Genomic DNA, 22,998 nt, shown 5'->3' with positions numbered 1-22,998 from the left:
GCGTCCGGAGCCTGTGCTCCGCAACGGGAGAGGCCGCAGCAGAGGGAGGCCTGCATACCACAAAAAAAAAAAAAAAAAAAAAAAAAGGAGGCAGAGAGAGATTTGACACGGACAGAAGAGAAGGAGGCATGTGACCACAGAGGCAGAGACTGGAGTGATGGGGCCCCAAGCCAAGGAACACTGGCAGCCACCAGAAGCTGGAAGAGGCCAGGAACAAATTCTGCCCTAGAGTCTCCAGAGGGAGCACAGATGTGGTGACATCTTGATATTGGACTGATATTTGGTTGTTGTTGTTTTTTTTTTTTTTTGCCCGTGCTGCATGGCTTCCAGGATCTCAGTTCCCCAACCAGGGATAGAGCCCAGAACACAGCAGTTAAAGCCCGGAATCCTAACCACTAGGCCAGCAGGGAACTCCCAGTATTGGACTGATTTTAAACTTCTGCCTTCTGGAACTTTGAGAAAATAAATTTCTGATGCTCTTAGCTACCAAAATTTGTTGGTTATTTGTTACAGCAGCACATGAAACTAATACAGCATCCATCCTCACATTCCTTAATTCACCAAAGCCCTGAGCAGACACCTATTGTGTGTCAGGCACTATGCTAGTCCAGGGAATACACAGTGAATAGGTTAGGCAAGGTCTTGCCTCCTGGGCTGACCGTATACTTGGGGGACGAGGGGCAGGGAGAACAGACAACAAACAGGTAAGTAACAGACAGTACCCTTTGAGCACCTGCTGTGTACCAACCAGGCATCTTCAATATTGGCTTCATGTGTATTAACAAGAGCAATCCTCGCAGCAGCCCTATGGGGTAGGTACTGTTATTCCCGTTTTAGAGATGTGGAAACTGAGGCACAGGTTGGGTAGCCCAAAGCCACACAATTAATAAATGGGAGAACCAGTATTTGATCTCCAGAGCCGACCCTCTGAATCACTATGCAGTATCATCTTTCATTAGATGAAAGGATGTACCAGACACTTAGCCACTGTAAAAAGTGAGGGAATGGATGGGGTGGGAGGAGGGGGCTACTTGTGGCGGGGGTCAGGGAAGGAGAGGGCTCTGTGAGGAGGTGACTTTGAGCTGAGGCCTGAGAATCAAGGGGAGCCAGCCTGGGGGAGGTTGGTAGGAAGGGACTTGCGGAAGCTGGAAACAGCAAATGCCCTGCGGTGGGATTGAGCAGGGGAAGGATGGAGGGGCAGAAAGCAGGCGCTGGGGAGGGGCAGACGAGCAGAGATGAGTCCAGGAGGAGGTGGGGGGGCAGGTTCATCTCGGTGGGGAGCCACCGGATGGTTTAAGCAGGGGAGGGAGGTGGACGCACCCACGGGTCCCTCTCACCCCACCCCAGGCATGTCGGAGCGGGAGCGGCAGGTAATGAAGAAGCTGAAGGAGGTGGTGGACAAACAGCGCGACGAGATCCGCGCCAAGGATCGGGAGCTCGGGCTGAAGAACGAGGATGTCGAGGCTGTAAGTGCTGAGCCCCGGCCCTGTGTCCGCCCTCCCGGCCAGCGGGTACCAGCAGGAGACGGGATCCTCCCCTCAGGAAGCGCCCCTTCTCCCCGTCGGCCTCACGCCATGGGCTCCGTGGGGTAGGGATCCTGCTTATGGCTTGAGAGGCCCAGCCCTGAAACAGTTGCCGTGCGGAGGACCCTCGGCCGAGTCTTCACTGGAGCAGTAGGAGGGAACATGGCACTGCCCAGTGACCTGACTCTTTCCACTCACTGAGGAGGCCCCAGGGCCCAGGCAGCCTCTGCTCTGACCCTGAGGCTTCCTCCAGCCCATCCCCTTCATTTCCCCAGCATGGTCCAGGCTGCTCCGGGAACCTATACGGTGTCTCTGCCTAAATTAGAAAATGACACCCCTTTCTCAAGGCATGTTACTTCCCTCTGTTGGGAAATTGTCGTAATATACTAACAAGACACTTATCTTCCATCTGTCATAAAATTATCATAGTAAATATACACAATTGGCCATCTCTGGCATCAACAGAGTTGTAAGAACGTGAACAAATTTCAAACAAATCAAGGCATCTACAGTATGAATGGCACGCCTGTAGATGGTTTGCTCTTGTGCAGTACACAACATGAGCTACTGGATGTGGCGGCCCCATCCAATAGCCTTCCTCTCTCTACAGCTGCAGCAGCAGCAGACCCGGCTGATGAAGATCAACCACGACCTCCGGCACCGTGTCACAGTGGTGGAGGCCCAGGGGAAGGCCCTGATCGAACAGAAGGTAGAACTGGAGGCAGATCTGCAAACCAAGGAGCAGGAGATGGGCAGCCTGCGGGCGGAGCTTGGGAAGCTGAGAGAGAGGCTGCAGGGCGAACTCAGCCAGAACGGAGAGGAGGAGCCTGTGGTGAGTGGGAAGCTAGCTTCTGCAGGCTGGCTCGAGGGGGGCAGGCTGCCTTGCTTTTTCCCCATACACTTGAGAGAAATGGGAGGCCGAGGGAGGGCCAGCTGCTGGCTAGAAGACACACAGCTGGGCAGAGGCAGGGCTGAGCATGGAACCCAGGACTCCCAGCATTCTAGCCCAGGGTATCTAGCTCAGTGGTGGTTACTGGGCATCTGCCATTCGTTCATTCATTCATTCAAATAATTATTGACTGTGTTGGAGGCGTGGGGGATAAAATAGAGAACTGGTTCCTGTCCACATGGAGCTTACAGCCAGTATGGGAGACAGACATTAGTCAGATAATCACATAATATACCATGTGACCCAGCAATTCCAATTCTGGGCATATGCACAAGAAAACTTAAAATATATGACCACATAAAAACGTGTACACAAATGTTCATAGCAACACTATTCCCAACAGCCAAAAGGTGGAAACAATCTACATGTCCATCAACTGATGAATGGATAAACAAAATATGATCTATGCATACAGTGGAATATTATTCAGCCATAAAAAGGAATGGAATACTGAGACATGCTATAATTTGGTTGACCCTCAAAAACATGCTAAGTGAAAGTAGCCAGACACAAAAGCCCCCATATTGTATGAGTCCATTTATTTGAAACGTCCAGAATAGACCAATCCATAGAGACAGAAAGCAGATTGGTGGTTTCAGGGACTGGGGAAAGGGGAGGATGGGCAGTGACTTCTAGTGGGTACAGGGTTTCTTTCGGGGTGATGGAAATGTTCTGGAATTAGATAGTGATGATGGTTGCGCAACTCTGAATGTACTAAAAATCTCTGAATTTCTTTAATTTTTTTTAACTTTTATTTATTTTTTGGCTGCGTTGCGTCTTCATTGCTATACACGGGTTTTCTCTAGTTGCGGCGGGCGGGGGCTACCCTTCGTTGCGGTGCGTGGGCTTCTCATTGCGGTGGCATCTCTTGTTGCAGAGCACGGGCTCTAGGTGCACGGGCTTCAGTAGTTGTGGCACAGGGGCTCAGTAGTTGTGGCTCGTGGGCTCTAGAGCGCAGGCTCCGTAGTTGTGGCACATGGGTTTAGTTGCTCTGTGGCATGTGGGATCTTCCCAGACCAGGGCTCGAACCCGTGTCACCTACATTGGCAGGCGGATTCTTAATCACTGTGCCACCAGGGAAGTCCCTCTCTGAATTTTATACTTTAAAAGAGTGGATCTTGGGAATTCCCTGGTGGTCCAGTGGTTAGGACTTCATACTTCTACCGCAGGGGCCATGGGTTTGATCCCTGGTTGGGGAACTAAGATCCCACAAGCTGTGTGGCACGTCCAATTAAAAAAAAAAAAAAAAAGAGTGGATCTTATGGTAAGTGCATTATATCTCGATTTTTTTTTAAAAGGCGATTCATGCTAAAGGAGAGGGATGGTGCCAGAAGGTCCCATAACTGAGGGAGGGTCTGGAGTGCGTAACTAACTGTGTGGACTCTAGAGCCAGTCTGCCTCGGTTCCTTACTGCCTCCGTGTCTTTGGATAAATTATTTAGCCTCTTTGCGCCTCAGTTTTCTCATCTCTAAAATGGGAATACTAATAACAATCCTTACCCCCAGATTGGTGTTATGAGAATAAAATGAGTTAGTTCATTTAAAGTGTTAGCTGTTGTTATCATTACCATGATAGTCTGGGGGAGTCAAAAAGGCTTCCTCAAGGAGGTGATCAAAAGAGTGAGTGAAAATAAACTAGGTGGAGGGGGGGGTGGCATGTGCAAAGGCCCTGAGGCAGGAGAAATTACAGTGCAGTCAGGAAAGTATAAGAAGGCAAGGGTGCCTGTTGTGCAAGCTGATGATGAGGGAGAGGGTCTGAATAAGGTCAGAGAGGTCGGCAGGGGCCAGTGCTGCAGGCCAGGTAAGCTGCAGAGAGAAGTCTGCTTTTTTATCTGCAGGCACTGTGCTGAGTGCTGTGGAGGTTCAAGCAGCTTACAGCCCAGTGCAGGAGACAGACTTGGAGACCAGCAGCCACACTTAAGGTGGAAGGGGGTTGTCTTAGTGGTAAGAGGTTGTCTTACTCTGGGTTCCCTTGAAGCAGAGCTTGAGAAAAGGACTCTGGGCAGGAGGTTAATTTGTGAGGTGATCCCAAAGACCAGAGAAGTGAGGGAAGGAGGAAGAGGGAATTTGAGGGTGTGTCATTGAGGTCACAGTGGGAGCTCAGTCCCGCTGGGACCTCTGAGAAGCACCATAGAACACCTCCCGGAACTGTCTTTCTGGAGAAGAAAGGCTTAGAACAGTTATCCACAAATGCCTGTCCCCAATTAGCTAAGAGTGGCCCCCGGAGGGGTCATCTCCCCAACGCTCCTGGGCAGAACTTGTGGAGCAGATACTGGAGCAAAAATGGAAAGACATACAGTGTGTGCTTGAGGTGGGCCCCTGTCCACATGGATGGAACTGCACCACAGCTGCAGCAAAATCCAGGTGGGCCCAGGGTGTGACACGGGGCACCAGAGGTGTCTCCCACGTAGGTGTGCCCCCGAAATGTGCCAGGAACACAGAGATAGTGCGGTTAAGCCTGATGGGGGTGGCGTGGAGTTTCACGGACCAGCTCTTGCTTCAGCTGGATGTCAGTGATAATAATGCTAAGATTTTGACAGGTAGGTGTAGAAGATGGATGTGCCGTTTCAGAAGAGTATAATGAACCGTTACAGGAAAGCTCAGGGCTTGCCATTTGTTCCAACAAATATTTATTGACTGTTTCTGGTTTGCAGGCACTGTGCTGGTCTCTTGGGTTACAGGTGGGGGAGGTAAGACAGAGGAGCTTACCATCAGGTTGGCTCCAGTCCCAGCACAGTCATTAAGTATCTTGTGAATTCAGGCCATACACTTCTAGGTTCTTGGAAGGACAAGAACCTCCGGGTAACAGATAGGGAGGTAAGGGAGAGAAGTCTTAAAAGGGAGAGGTTAGAGTCTGCTTTTGGCTAAAAGCGACAGAAGCCTAAGTTAAAATGGTTTAAGGATTTTTTTTTTTTTTAAGGAATTTTCGGCTGGCTTTGAGTTAATGATGGCTTCAGGTATAGCTGGTTCCAGGTGCCCAAATGATGCTGTCGGGAATTTGTTTCAGACCTTCTCTCAGCTTTGCTTTCCTCTGTGTTGTTGTCATTCTCAAGCAGCCTCTTGCCATAGAGTGGCCCCTGGTACTCAACCAGCTTTGCAACCCCAGCAGAAAGAAATTGCTTCTTTCCCAGATTCTCAGCGAGAGTCTCAGGGAGCCTCTCATTAGCCCACCACTGAATCAGTCTTTGTGGTCTGAGGTTAGAATATGCATGTCGTCCATTCCTGAGCCACATGGAGATGGCACCCATCTAAGCCACACTCACAGAGAGTGGGAAAGGGAAGTTTCTCCAGAGGAAAATTGCAATGACTCAGCCCAGAGATGTGTGGGAATGGATACAGGCCAATCGGAGACAGCAGATGTTAATCGTCAGTGCCAGAGAGTCGGGGCTGAGAATGCCACACGCAAAAAACGCTGAGCAGTAAGGGATGTGGATTCTTTCACGGGGTTTCTGCAGGGGAGTGACAGGATCAGCTCTGAGCTTATGGAGGACAGTTTGAACAAGGAGCTGGTGGCAGACGTGGCTGTCGGGAGCCTTTTGCAATAGTCCCGGCAAGAGAGGTGAGGGCTGGACCAAATCGGTAGCAGGGGGATGGAGAGGAGGAGCCAGGGGGAGAAGCTTGGGGCCGTCACACCCCCCGCAACCTGCCCTGGCTACCCGTTCCAACCTCCTTGGCCTCACGAGAGCTCAGGCCTGTCTCCGGCTGGGCAGGTGGGGCCTGGTCCAAACCTGGGTCCTGAGGACATCACCCCAGCCACAAGACTCTGAGCCCCGCTCCAGGTCTCTTTAGGACGAGGACATTTCACACCTCCATGGCATGGCTGCCAGTCGGTTGCAGTTTCCTTTCCGGCGCCATGGGGGTGGGACAGAAACAGGGGAGTAGAATCCGGTAGCAGTTATGACTAAGCCACTGAGCTTCTTTGCAGCGTCTGTTCCCAAACCCAGGGCGTCTTTACGGGGTTTGACGGCATCCCTTGGAGCTGAGTGGCGTTCAGGGTGCTTGTCACTCAGACGGGGAAACTGCAGGTAGTGGTGGCTTCATCACCTGCTGCCATGTGACTTGGGGCCTGTCCATCTCTCTGATGGTCAGTTTCCTATCTGACAAATGAGGGACATGAACTTGACTTGATTCGGTCGGTCTGAAATTTAGTGTGGCAGGGATAGAAGGCGATAGGATCAGAGGAGGACGCAGTGAGTTCTGAGTGGAGAGGAGAGGGCAGTACGGGTCCTCAGGGCCTTGAGATGGGTCTCGTGGGATGGGTAGGATGTCCAGGGGTAGAATGTGGGGCAGGCCATTCCAGGCAGGACGAACAGCATGATCCAGACTAGAGAACGTGCAGGGTGTGGCTGGGGTTGCAGTTAGTCCTGGCACCAGGTTGGTGAGGGAAAGTGGGAGCTATGGAGGGCTCCAGAGCCGGGGAGGAATCCATTCTTATCATTGCCTCTTGATTCATAAGATTCTTTCTGAGATGCATGACTGTCATTTCAGTGTGATCTCCAGTAGGCAAGACTCTTTGTATATTTTTATAACATATTTATTGAGGTGGAATTTATTGAGATGTAATTCACAGACTATACAATCCAACCATTTAAAGTGTACAAGTCAGTGTTTTTTTGTTTGTTTGGTTTTCGTTTTGTTTAGTTTCTTCATTTTTGGGCTGCACCGCATGGCCTGTGGGATCTCAGTTCCCTGACCAGGGATCGAACCCGCGCCCCCTGCATTAGAAGGGCGGAATCTTAACCGCTGGACCACCAGGGAAGTCCCCAAGTCAGTGGCTTTTAGTATATTCACTATTTTGTGAGATCGTCACTACTATCTAGAACTTTTCCGTCACCCCAGAAAGCTATGCCGTACACATTAGCACTCACTCCCCATCTCTGTCTCCCCCCAGCCCCTGGCAACCACTGATCTACTTTTCATCTCTATGGATTTGCCTCTTTTGGACATTTCAAAAATGGCCAAAATGGAAATGGAATCATACAACATGCGATCCTGACTGCCCTCTCACTCAGCATGTTTTCTAGTTCATCCAGCTCCTCACATTTTAACTGACGGTTTTCCTGCCTTTGACAGTTAGACATATAAACCCTTAAGAAAATGAGGTTGGCTTCCTGTCTAAGGGACTTTATATAAAATCAATAAGAAAACTGTAAAGTTAATAGTACCTCCTTGATGTCACTGTCTCTGCCTTACAAGTTCTGATTTCTTAGTAAGTTAGGGTTTTTTCTTTTTTAAGTATACAGGGAAAGCAGATAGGGTCCTGATGGCTGGCCTGTGAAACAGGGTTTTCAGGCTGAATTCATTCGCGGTAGCCTGGAGCTACCAAGGGTGACCAGAGCACAGTCATTCCCCAGTGCTGGCCCAGGGGCTGCTCAGAAGTATGTTCAGTGGCCTTCAAGAGCACAGGAAGTGGCCTTGCTGTGCCCAGGCAGCGGGGAGTGTGCCCAGGAGGCCAGGCCTCAGGATGGAGAGCCCTGGTGGAGGGTGTCGCCTCCCTCCACCAATGACAAGGCCCCATTGCTTGTCAGCCGGTCTCTGGGGCCTCCCTAGGGAGCACCTGGGGCCTCGGGCATCTCCCTCAAGCTGTGCCCAGAGATCCTCAGGGGACCAGCAGACAATCGGTGATAACCCGAGCCACCTCCGTGGTCCCTCGTGGAATAAGCCTAGAAGGCTCGCTGCTGATTAGCCCGATTGCCATGTTGGGAAGAGCCTTCGCTGTGTCTCTTGAGGACTGGGCTGCATCAGTGCCTGTGTTGGTCTCCAGAAGAGCTGGAGCCGCAAGCTTACCCTCTTCTGCACTTCCAGGCAATGGTCCCAGAAGTCAGGACTTTTTCTGCAAACCTGTCTGGGAATCCCCCAAGCTGTAAGGGAATCAGGTTGCTCCTGTGATAAAAGAGCTGTCCCTGGGACTTCCCTGGCGGTCCAGTGGTTAAGACTCCACGCTTCCACTGCAGGGGGCACGGGTTCGATTCCTGGTCGGGAACTAAGATCCCACAAGCCGCTCGGCACGGCCAAAAAAAAAAAGAGCTGTCCAGAGGAAAAGAACTCAGGTTCTAAGGAAGCCCTTTGATGTCCTGGGTGATGACAACCCATGGGAACTGCTGCGCCTTGAAAGCCTGTGTTCATAGGAATCCCCGGGTGTCAGGGTGGGAAGGGCCCTTAGAAATATTATTGGGTTTTTTTTTTTTTGGTCGACGCTGCACGGCACGTGCGATCTTAGTTCCCGACCAGGGATCGAACCTGTGCCCCCTGCATTGGCGGCACGGAGTCTTAACCACTGGACCGCCAGGGAAGTCCTTATTGGGTTTTTGAGGACTAGATGGGGAAACGAGGGCCCAGGGAGGAGCAAGCAGCTTGCCCAAAGTCCCCTTGGAAAGTGAGGGGCGTGCAGACCCGTCAGCCGGCCCTTCCCAGAGAGGCCGAAAGTCAGGGGACTTGCCCAGTGAATGTCAGGGCCTGAGTTGTTTGGGGAGGGAGGGGCTGGAGGGAGTGTGTGAGCCTGAGATTGGAGTCTACAGCCGCCAGCACCTATGGAGTCCACAGGCAGGGAAGGAAAAAGGGGAGGGCAGTGGGCAGCCATAGAAATAGCATGTAAAAGGGAGCAGCTGCTATGCAGTTACCAGCCCAGTGCTGCCATGTGGACCCAGTGTGACCCAGTCTTCCAATTTTTTCCCAAAAGGAAGCCCCAAACCCAAACTTCAGTGTGAAATCTCCTGATCTAAAACCATTGGCAACTAATTCAAAAGAGTTTTAGAACACAGTGAAGGCCAAACAAAATGGGGGAGGGGGCCCCCGCCGGGGTGGGCCCAGAGTTCTTGGTGAACTCCTACACATCCGTCAAGACCCCATGCACAAAGACCACATCTGCAGTAACGTCTTCCGTGATCCTTCTCAGAGCCTGATGTCCTTGTACCTCTTTAATTATATTACCTTGTAAATTTGTGTGTATCTTTCCTCCACCACCAACTGTCCTATTCGTCTCATTAGCTCAGTGACCAGCAGGCACAAAGTTGATGCCCAGTAATGTTAAGTAAATACTAGACATCCGAGGATGCCCTGTGATTAACCTGGGCAGAGGAAGAGAAGGGAACTGGCATTACAGAGTGCCTGCCATATGTATACTAGGCATTTGCACTACGGAGCTTGGGTAGGGGGTACCATCTGAATGTGTGGCCATCAGGTGGTCCGAGGAGCAGCCCCCAAGGCTCTGCAGAGGGAGTCAAACACTGAAGATGTACCCTGAGGACACAGCCCCCCGAAGGTGTGGCATCAGCAGACGCCTCAGAGTGCCTTCTCGGGAAGTTAAATCCTCCACCATTTCCTCCCCAAGTTCGTGGGTGGGAAGAGGCCCCACTCTGATGCCCAGCCGGTCTGAGGGGGCGACGTGTGTCAGGTTTCAGTTTCCTGCTGCCACGAGGCGCCTCCCCTGCTGCCTGCCGCTCCGTGGCTCTTCTGTCACCTGATCTGCCCTGGTGGGAGGTGTCTCCTCTCAAGTGTCCTTTCCCAGAACAGCACGTCCCTGACTCTCCCAGGACGTGAGGCCTCTCAGCTCTGCCTTCTGGAGTCCTTCAGCATCCTGGCCCATCTAGGTGGGAGTCCCTTTCTCCTTGTGCTTCTGTGGGACTTTTGTGTGTGGGGGAGGGGGCGGGGGGCACTTCTGTATTTCAGTCCCTCCTTCCCCTGTCCCAGAGCTTTCCCACTGTTGTCCTAAGCTTTCGTCCACTCCTTCTAGACGATCACGAGACATTGGCAGCTCAAGGGTGTCAGGAATAGTACACTGCCTGGAGAGTGTGGGCCACCTGCAGATTTGGCCAGCTGACTTGGAAAGCTTGCAAAAACTTCCTTGCTATCAAAAAAGAAAAAAATGTTGGCAAGGATGTGGAGAATGTCAAACCCCTCCTACACCGCTAGCAAGAATGTAAAATGGGGCGGCCACTGTGGAAAACTGGCAGGTCCTCCAAAAGTTAAACATAGAGTCACCATATGACCCAGCAGTTCCACTCCTAGGTGTATACCCCAGAGAACTGAAAACAGGAGTTCAAACAAACCTTCATACACAGATGTTCATGGTAGCATTGTTCCCAATAGCCAAAAGGTGGAAACAACCCAAATGTCCATCAGTGGATAAAAGGATAAATAAAATGTCTCTTCACACAGTGGAATATTATTCAGCCATGAAGAGGAAGGAGGCACCGACACAGGCTACAATGTGGGTGAACCTTGAAAACATGATGCTGAGTGAAAGAAGCCACATATCGTGTGATTCCATTTCTAGGAAATGTCCAAAAAAGGCAGATCCATAGAGATGGAAAGCAGATGGTGGTTGCCAGGGGCTGGGGGGGGAGGGGTGGATGGGGAGTGACTGCTAATGGGTGTGGAGTTTCCTCTGGAAAATGTTTTGGAACTAGGTAGAGGTGGTAGTTGCACAGCACTGTGAATGTCCTAAACACCACCCACTGCATTGTGCATTTTAAAATGGAAATTTTATGTCAAGTGAATTTTATCACCATTTTTTTTTTAAAAAGCTCCTTGCTGTGGAAGAGGGCAGGAGGATGGGATTTGGGTGTGGAGCGGGTGACTTAACAGGCTAGGATCCATCTGTGTGACCTGCGTGGAAAAGAAATAAATGCCCTGTATGTGAACATTGGCTGGGGTGTTACCCACCCCCCCCCCGCCCCAACCAGGGCTTCCACCAAACTCCAGTGAAAAGATGCCCACAGCCACTGGGGAGGAGCAGGCTTGACCAGAAGGCCAGTAACAAATGGGAAACTGTATATGACTTAATATCAAATGAAAAGGAATAGAGAATTGCGCATTGGCTCTGATTCCAACAACTTTGGCCAAATGAGCAATGCACCTGGCTAGAAAATGAGTCAAGAACATGGGAAAGGGAAAGCAGGCAGATTGAAGAGGGTGGCAGCATTGGGTAGTACACGGTTTCTTCTCCTCGGACACCTTTTAATGTTATTTGTAATAAAACCCTGGGTCAGGTGGGGAGGCGCCAGGACTGCGGGTCTGGCTGTTGAGAAGGCAAACAATGTGCAGGTGGCCGCTGGCTTTGGTCTCCTGAGGGACGCTGACTGCACAGAACATGAGCAGAGGCCACCCTCGAGTTCTTAAAATAGCGTCCTCAGCAAGCTGCTCAGGCCCTGGGAGGGTGGGAAATTCGGGCTCCGGCAGGATGCCGAGTGGGTGCTGGTGGCGGCGGCCAGGAATTCATTAGCAGCATCTCTGCCCTCCTCCAGATGGAGCTGGGCGGAGACGGCTGTGTCTCCGAGGCAGAGAAGGTGGCCATGGATCTCAAGGACCCCAACCGCCCCCGGTTCACACTGCAGGAACTGCGGGACGTGCTGCACGAGAGGAACGAGCTCAAGTCCAAAGTGTTTTTGTTGCAGGAGGAGCTGGCATACTATAAGAGGTGAGTGCCCCTGGCAGCTCCCAGGCTGGCTCCTTTCTGAGGTTGTGCAGAGTCTGGGGACAAATGCACACCTGGAAGACAAGGATTGCATCTGTATTTGTTGTGGGGACCGTCTCTGGCCTGAAGCACATACATACCAGCTCATAATTCCTTTCTGAAACTCTTGGGCTCAGGTGCATTCCTGTTAGAAAAGAATATTATGTATACTGTATTACCTCATTACCTTATACTACCAGCGAGTTCTGGGGCAGTTCTCCCAAAATCAAACACGTGAATATTTTTGCAGCAAAAGATACGAACATTCCTACTAAATGGGATAAATAAAGACTATAAACAGCCTCACGAGATTTCGTTTCAGGTTTTGCCACCAGGTGAATGACCAAAAATAAAAGAAAACAAAACGAATTTTGGTTTTTAGAGGCTTTTGGATTTTTGGAATTAGAGATAAGAGATGGTGGAGCAATAGAGCCTAATATTTGGTCATTTAGTCCATCCGTGGCCATTTTTGAACTCCTTGTACATATCAGAGCCGCACTGTCTGATACACTAGCCGCTAGCCACATGTGGCTATTTAAATTTCAATGAGTTAAACTTAAGTAAAATGTAAAATTCAGTTCCTCAGTTGCACTCGGCACATTTCAAGTGCTCCATTGACACTTGTGGCTAGTGGCCACTGTATTGAACAGTGGAGATATAGAATATTCCCATCCTCGTGGAAAGTTCTGTGGACAGCACTGCCCCTGACTTAGACCACCATCTAATACCATGCCACCTCACACTTGTTCAGCTTTGTACACACTACCCTTCTATTGGTTCCTCAAAACACACCATGCTTGGTTCTACCTCGGGACCTTTGCACATGCTACTCCTGCAGCTGGGAAAACGTTCCCCTCGGTTCTTCCCATGGTTGCCTCCTGGTCATTCAGGGTTCGGGTCAGATGTCACCTCCTGAGAGAGGCCTTCCTTCTCCATCAACACCCCTCCAAAGGAGCGCTCTGTCCTAGTCACTGTCTATCACTTTACCCAGTTTTACTTTCTTCATGGCTCTTTTCACCGTCTCACATTATCCTGTTTATGAACATGCTTGTTTTATTGTCTGTTTCTGCATCAGACTGCAACAACATGAGACCAGAAACCTTATTTGTCTTGTTCATGACTAAGTTCCCTGCACTTAGGATGCAGCTTAGCTCAGTGTAGACGCACAACAACTACCTGTTGAATGGAAAGCTGGAAGGAAGGGCAGATGCACCAGATGTGGTCCCTGCCCCAGTAGGGAAGATAAGACATCAGAGAAAATACAGTGCCACACATTTTTATTGAAAACCCACTGTGAGTCTGCCACATAAGAAAGTTTTATGACAGTGTGAACAGCACTGGCTGTTCAAAGAAGAGAGAAATCACTTCTGGCTTGGGAATGGGGCGGAAATCAGGAAGGCTTCATGGAGGAGGTGGCATTTGAACTGGGCCTTCCCTAAAGGATAGGGGGGTATGTTTCAGGTATGGGAGATGTTGTGGGTGGCGTATTCCAGGCAGAATAAACCACAAAGGTGTGGAGACAAGGAAGCATTTGGCAAGAACAGAAAATAGGAAGCCATTCTTTTCGGCTAGAATCTCCAAAGTAAACTTAAAATAGAGATGTGGGTACCTTCCTGAAATTTCTCACATGTGACCAGCTGGGCCAAAGGACCTGCAGGCACCTGTGTCCGTTGCCTCCAGGACTGATCCTTCCTCTTAACTGGCCATTCCAGAGGCCAGCCCCCGAGGCAGAGAGCCTATGGGGCAAAGGCCACCGTTGCTGTCCTCCTGGGTCCCTTATTTTCACTCCCCTGAAAAAGTACGTGCCCTCCCCGACCATCAGAGAGAATATTCCAGCTCTCATGGAATTTTTGACTCTTATCTCACACCTCTCAACTCCTTCCAGTGAAGAAATAGAAGAGGAAAATCGAATACCCCAACCTCCACCCGTCACCCACCCGAGAATGTCCCCCCAGCCGGAGTCTGGGATCAAGCGACTGTAAGTGCTGCGCTCCCGGCGTCTGGGGCTGCTCGCTCGCGGCTGAGCTGGCGGCTCACACGGCCTCTCACTTCTCCTGGGCACCTGCTCCAGGGCTGGGCTTGTTACTCACCACCTCCCGCGGGGCTGGGCCTAAGCCCGGGGCACGCTGGGCCTGGCCCTTGACTGCAGAGTCACCTCTGTACATTGAAGGCTGAGTTTCTCCTTGGGTGGGGTCCCTGGGCAGAGAGGTTTGGGGAAGGCCGAGGGGGCGGGAAAGGGCTGGGGCCTGGGCTGGCTTGAGTGTGTCAGGTGGGGCATGTCTTTGAGGACAGCAAATACTGCGTGGTGGGAAAGGTTCACGCATCTTAAGGCCTTGAAACCCCAGCTCCGAGGTGTCCGAATGGCCGCAGGTCCACCCCATATATGCTTTTCTGTGATGACTTCACCTATCCATCTGTCTCTCCATTAAGTATTCGTTGGTGCATAATACATGCAGCGCTGGGCCCTGGTGGCTGTGGGGGACACACAAGAGAAAGAGCGACCTAGGCCTTGCCCTCAACTAGACTGAAAGCTACTTCGGAGTCTTTGCATCAAAAGACTCCTTTGAGATTTGAATGAGAGCTTGCAGACCCTTTCGGCGGCGGGGGTGTGTGTGAAGGTGGAGTCATACAGTCTTGCAAACAGTTTTAGGTTCGTTGACCCCTGTAGCCCTTCAGATAAAGGCTTAAAGCTCTGGTCTAGTTAGCTAATATCTTGTAAGAACCTACTGTGTGCTAATACCTACTAAGAACCTATCTGCCGGGTACCGTTCCTGCAGATAATGGCACTGAGTCCTCACCATGGCCCTGTGAGGTGAGGGCACTGTCATCCCATTTTACAGTTAAGGAAACTGAGGCACTGAAGTCGATCACCTGCCTAGGGTCATACAGCTAATAAGAGGCAGAGCCAGGGTTCGAACCCAGGCAGCCTGGCCCAGAGCCCACGTTTTCAACTCTGCAGGAGGGCCTCCTGCTCCCAGTTGTCTTGTGGCCTCGTTTTGTCCCCTGAGAGGGTCTTCCTGACTCTCAGCCTTGCACCTTCTTACAGAAGAGGCTTCCGTTCTTGCCCGCAAACCCTGGTAGAAGCTTTGTGAAAGCGAGTGGCATGGGCTGGAAAGCCAACTGGGGTGTGTGGGGAGAGGAATTGGGGTGTTACTCAGATGCCTCAACCTTTAAATTCCAGTTTTGTTTGGAAATTCTTGGCTAGTTCTTATCCTGTGAATTGATGTAATCCTCGGTGTTGGGGGATAGGAAGGGAATGCAAAATGTGTGTAACTGCTCTTAGAAAGGGGCGACTTGTTCAGATGCTGGGCCCTGGGAAAGGCTAGCCGCCCTCTGGAGTGTGTGGATTAACACATGGCTCCTTTCCAAGCCTCTCCTGCCAGCTTCACGTTGCTTGTTTGCTTGGCCCTCGGTCAAGCAGATCTGCTGGATTTGGGAGGGGGTGTGGTCCCCAGTTCTGGTTAGGGATAAATATTTCCTGGGGGTGAAGCTTGGAACCAGATAGGCTTCCTCTGGATCCCAACACCACGTTGGCCACGTATTCGTTTGTAATCTCCCACTGGCACTTGAAACGCAACTCAAAGTAATTTAAAGAAAGAAAAACTGTTGGCCAAGCACCTAGAGATTTTCAGGTCATCCTGGCTTCAGGCTCAGCTGGACCCAGGTCTTGTTCTCAGGGCTCTGCCTGGTTCCTTCTGCCTCTACCTGTTTTCCTTTCTGTGGGCTGTATTCTTGGGCACGCTGTCCCCTCAGGGTGGCAATATGGCCGCCATCAGCTCAGGCTTCTGCTTTCTTGTCTGAAACTCCAGTGGGAAGAGAGAATCTCCCACAGAAGTCACAGAATTGAGTCTCCTTGGCTCTGACTGGGTCACATGATCACCTCCCAGGGCAGTGCATCCATAGGTCTGGTCTGGGTCTCATTCTCACGCCTGAAACTTAAGAGTAGCTTTAACTCCATCCAGTTCCCATGGACTGGGATTTGGGGAAGGACAGACCCCAAGCAAGATCAGTTTGCTGAACAGACGAAAGTAACCGGCATCCACTGTAGCCTCATCCTGGGGGAGAGGGAGCCCTTTGGTCTCGATTCTATGATGTACTCAGTATCCTTGGTTAGGGTTTCCCATCCGGTGCTTGCTAAGAAATGGGATTGACTTCGCTTAGACCCTGATCCGTCCACCGGCCCCACTTGCATGTAAGGATGAGCAGAAGTGATCTTAATTGCTTTGGGCTAAAACCTGGGGAGGTTTGAGAAAAAGTTCATGAGCCCACACAGTTCCTCCCTTAGCTAAGGGAGGGGTGAGACCAAGAGACCAGCATCTATCTTCTTCTTTCAGCAGTTCCTTGCCTTTAACAATCAGACCTTTCTAGCATCTCTGCTCCATGTGTGCTGCATTTACAGCGTGTCTGGCACTGCAATTCCAAGTCATATGTAATCCTAAGACTTCCTTCTGAAGCGGGGATGTTCTGACTTTCTAGTTTTCCACTCCAGCCCCCTTTCTCTAAAACAGGTACTTGAGAGTTGGTTTTTGCAAATCTCAAACTGGGTAAAATCCAGAGGAAAGTTGTCAGAATTAAGCCAACAATGTTTTTCCCACTAGTTCTACCCACACACGAGTAGGCTGTGGTGTCTGGTCCTCTTTTCCAGATTGTTCCAGAAAGGACCCTGGGGCCCAGTTTTCAAACCCTTCTCCCCTTCAGTTCGGCCTCCGGTTGCTCAGCAAGACCTGGGGCCCTGAGCCCAGCAGGAGAAGCAAATGGAATCTGGGAGTCAGAGACAGAGAGGGAGAGAGAATTCAGAATCTCTCATCCACGGGGTGCAGGTGGCCAGTCCCATGGCCGCCCCGGCCTTGTAGGGGATAAGTGGAAGATCCAAATGGCAGAAGAGGCTTTTGACCAGCCCAGACAGGACACTGGTCACTTTGTCCACCTCGGCCACTGACCGGAAGCTGCATCACTGTGGCCAGGAGCTCAGAGCCCGGGGCAGGGATGGATCTTCCCTGGGGACCGGGGCCCTTTTAGTGCAGCTCACAGCTGTTCTCCAGCTCAGCTTCTAGCCCTCGACCACTTTTCCCCACCCTCCAGTAAGTAAGCAGTAACTACCAGGGAGGTTCGAAGGGGCTTCACCGGCTTGGAGCACTTGAACTAGGGTATCTTCTACCCCGTCAGAGATTCAGAGCTGGGACAATTAGCCCCATGTCTCAGATGAGGAAACTGGGGCCCAGAGAAGGCCACTGATTCGCTGCGATCACCTTGCTGGATGGATCAAAGTCGGGATTGGAACCCATGCCTTTTGATTGTCTCGTGGCCAAGACAAGACAGTGCTCGCCCCAGCTGTCCCGTTCGGCCTCCCCACCCCCCTTTTCCCCACCCCATTTCCCGAGTCACCAGCTGTGGGCTGGCTGCCCAGTTCCCTTATCTCGCAAATGCACCACCAGCCAGAGACACCAGAGTCTACATTGCTGGGCTGAACTGGTCAAGCGAACCAGAAACTCCTGCCACCTGTCAAAACAGTGTGCCCGGAAAACCTTCCAAGACTAGCTTGTGATTGAGCAGCTGCTGGCCGGACAGTCTGGGTTGGCACTGGCTGGGCAGGTCACGAGGGAGCGCCCGAGTGGCTCCAGCCTCATCCCCAGTGGACACCAGGCACCAGCGCCCCCTTCGTGTGGTGCCCGGCTCTCAGTCCTGGGCTGACAGGTATACACACAGCTGCTCGCTGCTGAGCAGGGGCGGGGGGCTGACCTGAGAGGCAGGCAGCTGGCAGGGGGCTCAGAGGCACAGCCAGGGAAGCTGCGACCAGAACAACTGGCCTCACACACTGGAAAGGTTGGCCTCGGAGCAGGCAGCCACCCAAGTGTCCGACGGTAGCAACAACAGGGCATTCTCTCCCTGTCCCCTACCCACCGCCCTGCTCACTGCAGCCCAGAAATAGCTTCTTTACAGCCGCCCACCTTCTTTACAGCCGCCCATCACACTGCCTGAAAGGCCACTGTTAGAACTTCATTTGGTTTGAGTCTTCCAGAAACAATTTGTCGCAGGGTGGGGTGGTGGCAGGGGCTCGGGGGAGTTTGAAACCAGCTACATCGTATCCAGGAGACAACTTTTGCCCAAAACAAGCCAGTCTTTTATCATGGAAGTGGCTGTCCCTCTGGAGCAGGCGGCTCCTGCAGCAAGGCACCTGGAATAGAGAGGGAAGGGGGTCGTCCGTTCCGTGATCCCAGCGAGACACACAGAGAATAGCTCGGCTGGAACACCCCAGGTGTCCCAAGGCCCTGGCGCATCCGTTTGGCCCCTGATTGGGCCCCAAAGGAAGTCCAGCACTTCCCAGTGGGCAAACATCTGCCCAGGCAAAATACCCACGCCACACATCTGGGGCCATCCCCTAAACAACGACTTTGTCTTCGGGGGCTCCCTGTTACGCTAGAGAGGGGTCCTGGTAAAGGTGGGTGCAGTACCTTGTGGCTTAGAGCCCCTGGAAGGTACCCGCTGGCCTGGCCCCTGGGGATTGGGCCCATTCATTTACCAAATGGAACCCCTTCTCCTCGTTGTCTCTGAGAAGCCATCCAGGTAGTTTTGCCAAGGTGCCAACACCCAGCTAGTCTGTGAAGTTGCGTCAAAGGTGATCCAGACGCAGAGAATTCTCAAACCTCATTTGAGATAATCATATTATATCTTTGCTCAGCCAACCTCTTAAAAAAAAAAAAAAAAAAAAAGAAATCAAAGCTGTTCAAAATAAGCTCTGGAGGCTTAGTTGGAGTTTCTTCTGCTTTTTCCTTGCCCAGACAAAGAACCGACGAGCATTCACTGTCGGCTCTGACTTGCCAGGCGGGTGACGACGCAGGCTCCCTCCTGCCCGGCCCATCCTGGCTGCCTCACCTTCTCTCCTAGGTCTCCCTCGGCTGCCTTCAGGGCACAGAGCCTGCAGCTCATGGCAGCTGGGGGAGACGTGCTGCAAGACACCCAAGAGTGTCACCACACAATCCCACGGCAGGTTTTGACACTTCTTCCCCACACCCAGGCCTGCGTTTTCAGCCCTTGAGGCCACCCTGTCTTCCCTACGTGGTTGTCACACGCTGTACTCGTTTGCTAGGGCTGTTGTACCACAAACTGAGTTGGCTTAAACAACAGAGATAGGGACTTCCCTGGCGGTCCAGTGGTTAGGACTCCGCGCTTTCACTGCCGAGGGCCCGGGTTCAATCCCTGGTCGGGGAACTGAGATCCCACAAGCCAAGTGGCGTGGCCAAAAAAATACAGAAAGCAATAGAGATGTATCGTCTCACAGTCCCTAGAAGCTAGAAGTCCGAGATCAAGGTGTTGGCAGGGTGAGTTCCTTCTGAGGGCCGCGAGGGAGAGTCTGCTCCACGCCTCCCCCAGCTTCGAGTGGTTTGCTGACAATCTTTGGCCTTTGTTCACTTGTAGAAGCATCACCCCAAACTTTGCCTCCATCTTCACACGGCCTTCTTCCTGTGTGTGTGTCTGTGTCCAAGTTTCCCCCTTTTATGAGGACACCAGTTGTATTGGATTAGGGCCACCCTACTCTGGTATGACCTCACCAAAACTAGTTACATCTACAAGGATTCTATTTCTAAATAAGGTGACATTCACTAAGTAAATAAATAAGGTGACATTCTGAGCTCCTGGGAGTTAGGACTTTTCAAAATATGAATGGGGGGCGTTGGGGGGGCCATAATTCCACATAAACCATGAGCAAACCCTTCAGCTGACCTGTCTGTGGAGTGTGTTTCTTTTTCATGCGCCCCTGTTTTTATCTTCTCTGTGTCTATCTGTACTTTTCTAACCAGGATGTTTACAGCCATAATGCCCATGGTAGCAGCTGGACTGATAATAGATGACCCCACACTGCAGCCTGTCCGACGACTTGTGTCCCTCGTAGGCACTGCATTTTTCTGGTTTCCTTTTGAGCTGTGCCTTTGGAATGCCTGCTGCAGCTACCGCTGGGGCTGGCCTGTCTCCTCTGGCCCCTTTAGCTGCATGGCCGTCACCTGCGTGTTCCCATTTGAAGTGGGTGTGAAGTGCGATTTCAAACGCGCCACTCACGACGCGCCATATGCACGAGCGAAGCCTCGGAATTCTCGGCTCTGTCACCGATAATTCTTTTTGTCTTTTCTGTTTCCATTCTAAAACCACCTTGTCCACGATCCAGTAAAGAAGGTCCTTTAAGTGACGGGTCAGTAATCAACGCCCACCATGACCCATCCCGCCCCCCACCGCCCCGGCCCCCAAGTGACACTAACGCTGTGTTTTCGATCTTCACACCCTGGCTTTCTAAACCGCTTTGTTTTGCCAAGGCATAGTCAGCAAGCCATTTGATCTTGTTAAAACAGGAAAAGCAGAGGAGGAGACTTTTGTCTTGATTCTGTCTGTGTCCCCTTGGACAGGAAGTGGCAAGTGGCTTTCCTGCTTGAATCAGGTAGACATGACATGTAACAGTGATGAGCGCTACTGTCTTTCTGGCCCAGCTAATTGCTTTGATTACACTATGGAAAGAGCTCACAAATAACCCAGAATGAGAAGCATGCCTTCATTTGCCAGTACACATATTGGTTGCAGAAAGAAAAAAGAGACTTTAGCTGGTAGGGAGACTTTCTCCAGACAAACTTGGCTTGCCCCAGCTTTACAGTGAAAGACCACATTATTCCTGCTAGGAAGTTACTGTAGGATCCAGTAACCACGGAATAGGAAAATCATTTTCACTCAGATGTGATTAAAACTGAACTCCATAGGCCACAGCACTAAAAAACAAAAACAAAACAAAACAAAAAACGAATAGGTAAACGGACAGAGGGAACTAAAAATAGTCGATCTGAAGCTTTGACTTCTTCAGGGGTTCCTTCCTATTCCTGCCCCTGGAAGACATGACAGAGCTACTATATTTCTTACCAAGTTCAGAAACCAAAATTCAAGAGTAGGGGAACTTGGTAAGAATAGAAAGAATCTTTAATTAGAGGCGGAGAGTACAGAAGGGCAGTTGGCAGCTTAGAAAGGGCTTTGGGGAAATATTCAAAATAGGCCAACTCAGGTTTACTGGCCAGGGTCCTAGTCTCTGTTTAGGTGGAGTTTAAGCTGACTTTGTTTTAAATGGGCCACATTATCAGCTTTTGGCCTGAGATTTCCACTTTTATCTTTTAGGCATCAGATGGTTCACTCAGACTGATCAATGGCCAACAGTCACAGCTGTTTTGAAAAGACCTCTTGGTCTACTTTAGCCGTTGCTATGTAGATAGTCACTGTGATAACTTCTAAAGGCTTTCACCTTTAAATTAAATCCGTTTTAATCACCATTAAATCAGCTCTTGTCACGTGTCCAAATTAATATTTCCCAAATTTCATTCACATACTATATTCATAATGTTCATCTAATCAGAGAACCATGTATGCTATTCCTTAATACATATTTTAATTGCCTCATTTTTCTTAACTACCTACTTTCACCTCACCCTAAGCTGTAGTAATATCCATGAAATTTGGGCTTTGATGTGCTACTTAACCTAGTTTCCCAAACCACATGAAATAAATAGTTACTTAAATTTAAAATATTCATCTCTTTACATCCGAATCGTCTTACGTACCATATGGCTTTCAAGTATTCCTCTCTGTGCATCATTAAGGTAAAGAAACCCATGATGTATGTTTCCAGTAGCTTTTTATTTCCACTGGTCATGAGAAGAAATCCTCAGTAGTGCTTAAGGCAGGAGATACATCACCTATGTGCACACCCTGCTCACACTGTGTCACCTCCAAGGTACTGTGACAATGACATGCAGAATGCCCTGCTGCTTTCTGGAATAACTTTGACCCGCACCCCGAACTTTTTCTTTCACACCTCGAGTTGATTTGCTCCCTCACGTTTGCTGCTGGCATTGCAAAAACTGTGACGTGCGTGGCCAAGGGCAGCCTCTCATTTCTTTCTTTCCCTTCTCAAAGGTTTAGCTTCTTCTCCCGAGATAAGAAGCGTCTGGCCAACACGCAGAGAAACGTGCGCATCCACGAGTCCTTTGGCCAGTGGGCCAACTGCCACCGCGACGACGGTTACACGGAGCAAGGACAGGAGGCCCTGCAGCACCTGTGACCGTGACCCACCTCTGTCCTTGGACCTGAACCACCAGCGCCTGCAACAGAACCTGGCCGCCTTGGGTGTCACACCCTCAAACCTGATCCCTCCAACAAACTGTCTGCTTTGAGGGAGCACGTCAAAAAACTGATGCCAAACTCTAAAGAAACGTTTATTTATACCAGGGCTATCACCGTTTCTAATAGATGACTCTGATCCCTTAGGATATATATTTAATAAGACCACGAGCGGAAGCTGACTTTTGCATTAACTTCAGTAGCGCAAGCTTCGCCAGATACATCACATGCCGCTATAACTGCTGTTTGACTTGCTTTGTATGAAATTATTTGTGTAGAGGTTTTATGATCACATTTGTCATACTTAAATGGGAGGCAGGGAAGTGGTAGGTTTTCATTAGTTACGTTCATGACATTGTCATGGTGGTAGCATAATATATAGGATGCGTCGACTAGACAGGCAGGGCCTCTGAAGTCACAGGATGAGATGGCCCAGCTTAGGCACAAAACAAACAGAAAATAGGGAGGATGGTCCTCCTGCCCAGAAACTGGAGACAAGTTTGCAAGAGCCTGTGGTTCTCTATTGCACCTTGTTACTGATAATGCCTAGAGCATGTAGCAATGTTCAAGGCCAGTGCCTTGGAATCTGCTGTGAGTTATGCAGTACTAACCAAACAAAGTTGCTAAGGATGAGACATTGCAACATTTCTTGTGTGGATTCTTTTTTTCTTGGCATCTTGTTTCAGCATTCACTGTGTCAAATACTTAGTCCCCTGTGAAGAAGACAAATGTCCCAAAGCAGATTGAGTGTGGTGTGCGGAACCCTAGGGGATGCCAGATGGTGGGTAGGGAAGACTTGCCAAAGCAATGGCGGTGGGTGAAAAGATGGCTTGGGGACCAAATGTCTGGCTGACTCATGGGGCTGCAGTGGAGACGGAGAGCCACATGCCCTGTCTGCAACTGGCAAGTTAGGGGGTTACCCAAATA

The 22,998-nt window shown here is 50.7% G+C and overlaps 1 protein-coding gene across 3 annotated transcripts in view; it reads left to right on the top strand.

Annotated features, from left to right (window-relative positions):
• RILPL1 (Rab interacting lysosomal protein like 1) overlaps window positions 1-22,714 on the top strand; it is a 43,621-nt gene extending 20,907 nt beyond the window's left edge. Inside the window, exons 3-8 of one of the 3 annotated variants that reach the window (XM_028480036.1) lie at window positions 1,348-1,466; window positions 2,134-2,355; window positions 11,717-11,889; window positions 13,811-13,903; window positions 20,087-20,110; window positions 21,868-22,714. In XM_028480036.1, the coding sequence (XP_028335837.1) occupies window positions 1,348-1,466; window positions 2,134-2,355; window positions 11,717-11,889; window positions 13,811-13,903; window positions 20,087-20,110; window positions 21,868-22,012 (776 nt within the window). In that variant the 3' untranslated portion in view covers window positions 22,013-22,714. Of the gene's footprint in view, window positions 1-1,347; window positions 1,467-2,133; window positions 2,356-11,716; window positions 11,890-13,810; window positions 13,904-19,724; window positions 19,813-20,086; window positions 20,111-21,867 lie in introns of all 3 variants that reach the window. The other 2 variants (XM_028480037.2, XM_007104569.4) reach the window with 2 other exon arrangements.
• Window positions 22,715-22,998: the final 284 nt, after the last annotated feature.

This window comes from Physeter macrocephalus, chromosome 19 (assembly GCF_002837175.3).
Source record: "Physeter macrocephalus isolate SW-GA chromosome 19, ASM283717v5, whole genome shotgun sequence".
Taxonomy (NCBI): Eukaryota; Metazoa; Chordata; class Mammalia; order Artiodactyla; family Physeteridae; genus Physeter; species Physeter macrocephalus.
Note: the sequence above shows the minus strand (reverse complement) of the source record. Positions and strands in the feature narration are given on the sequence as shown.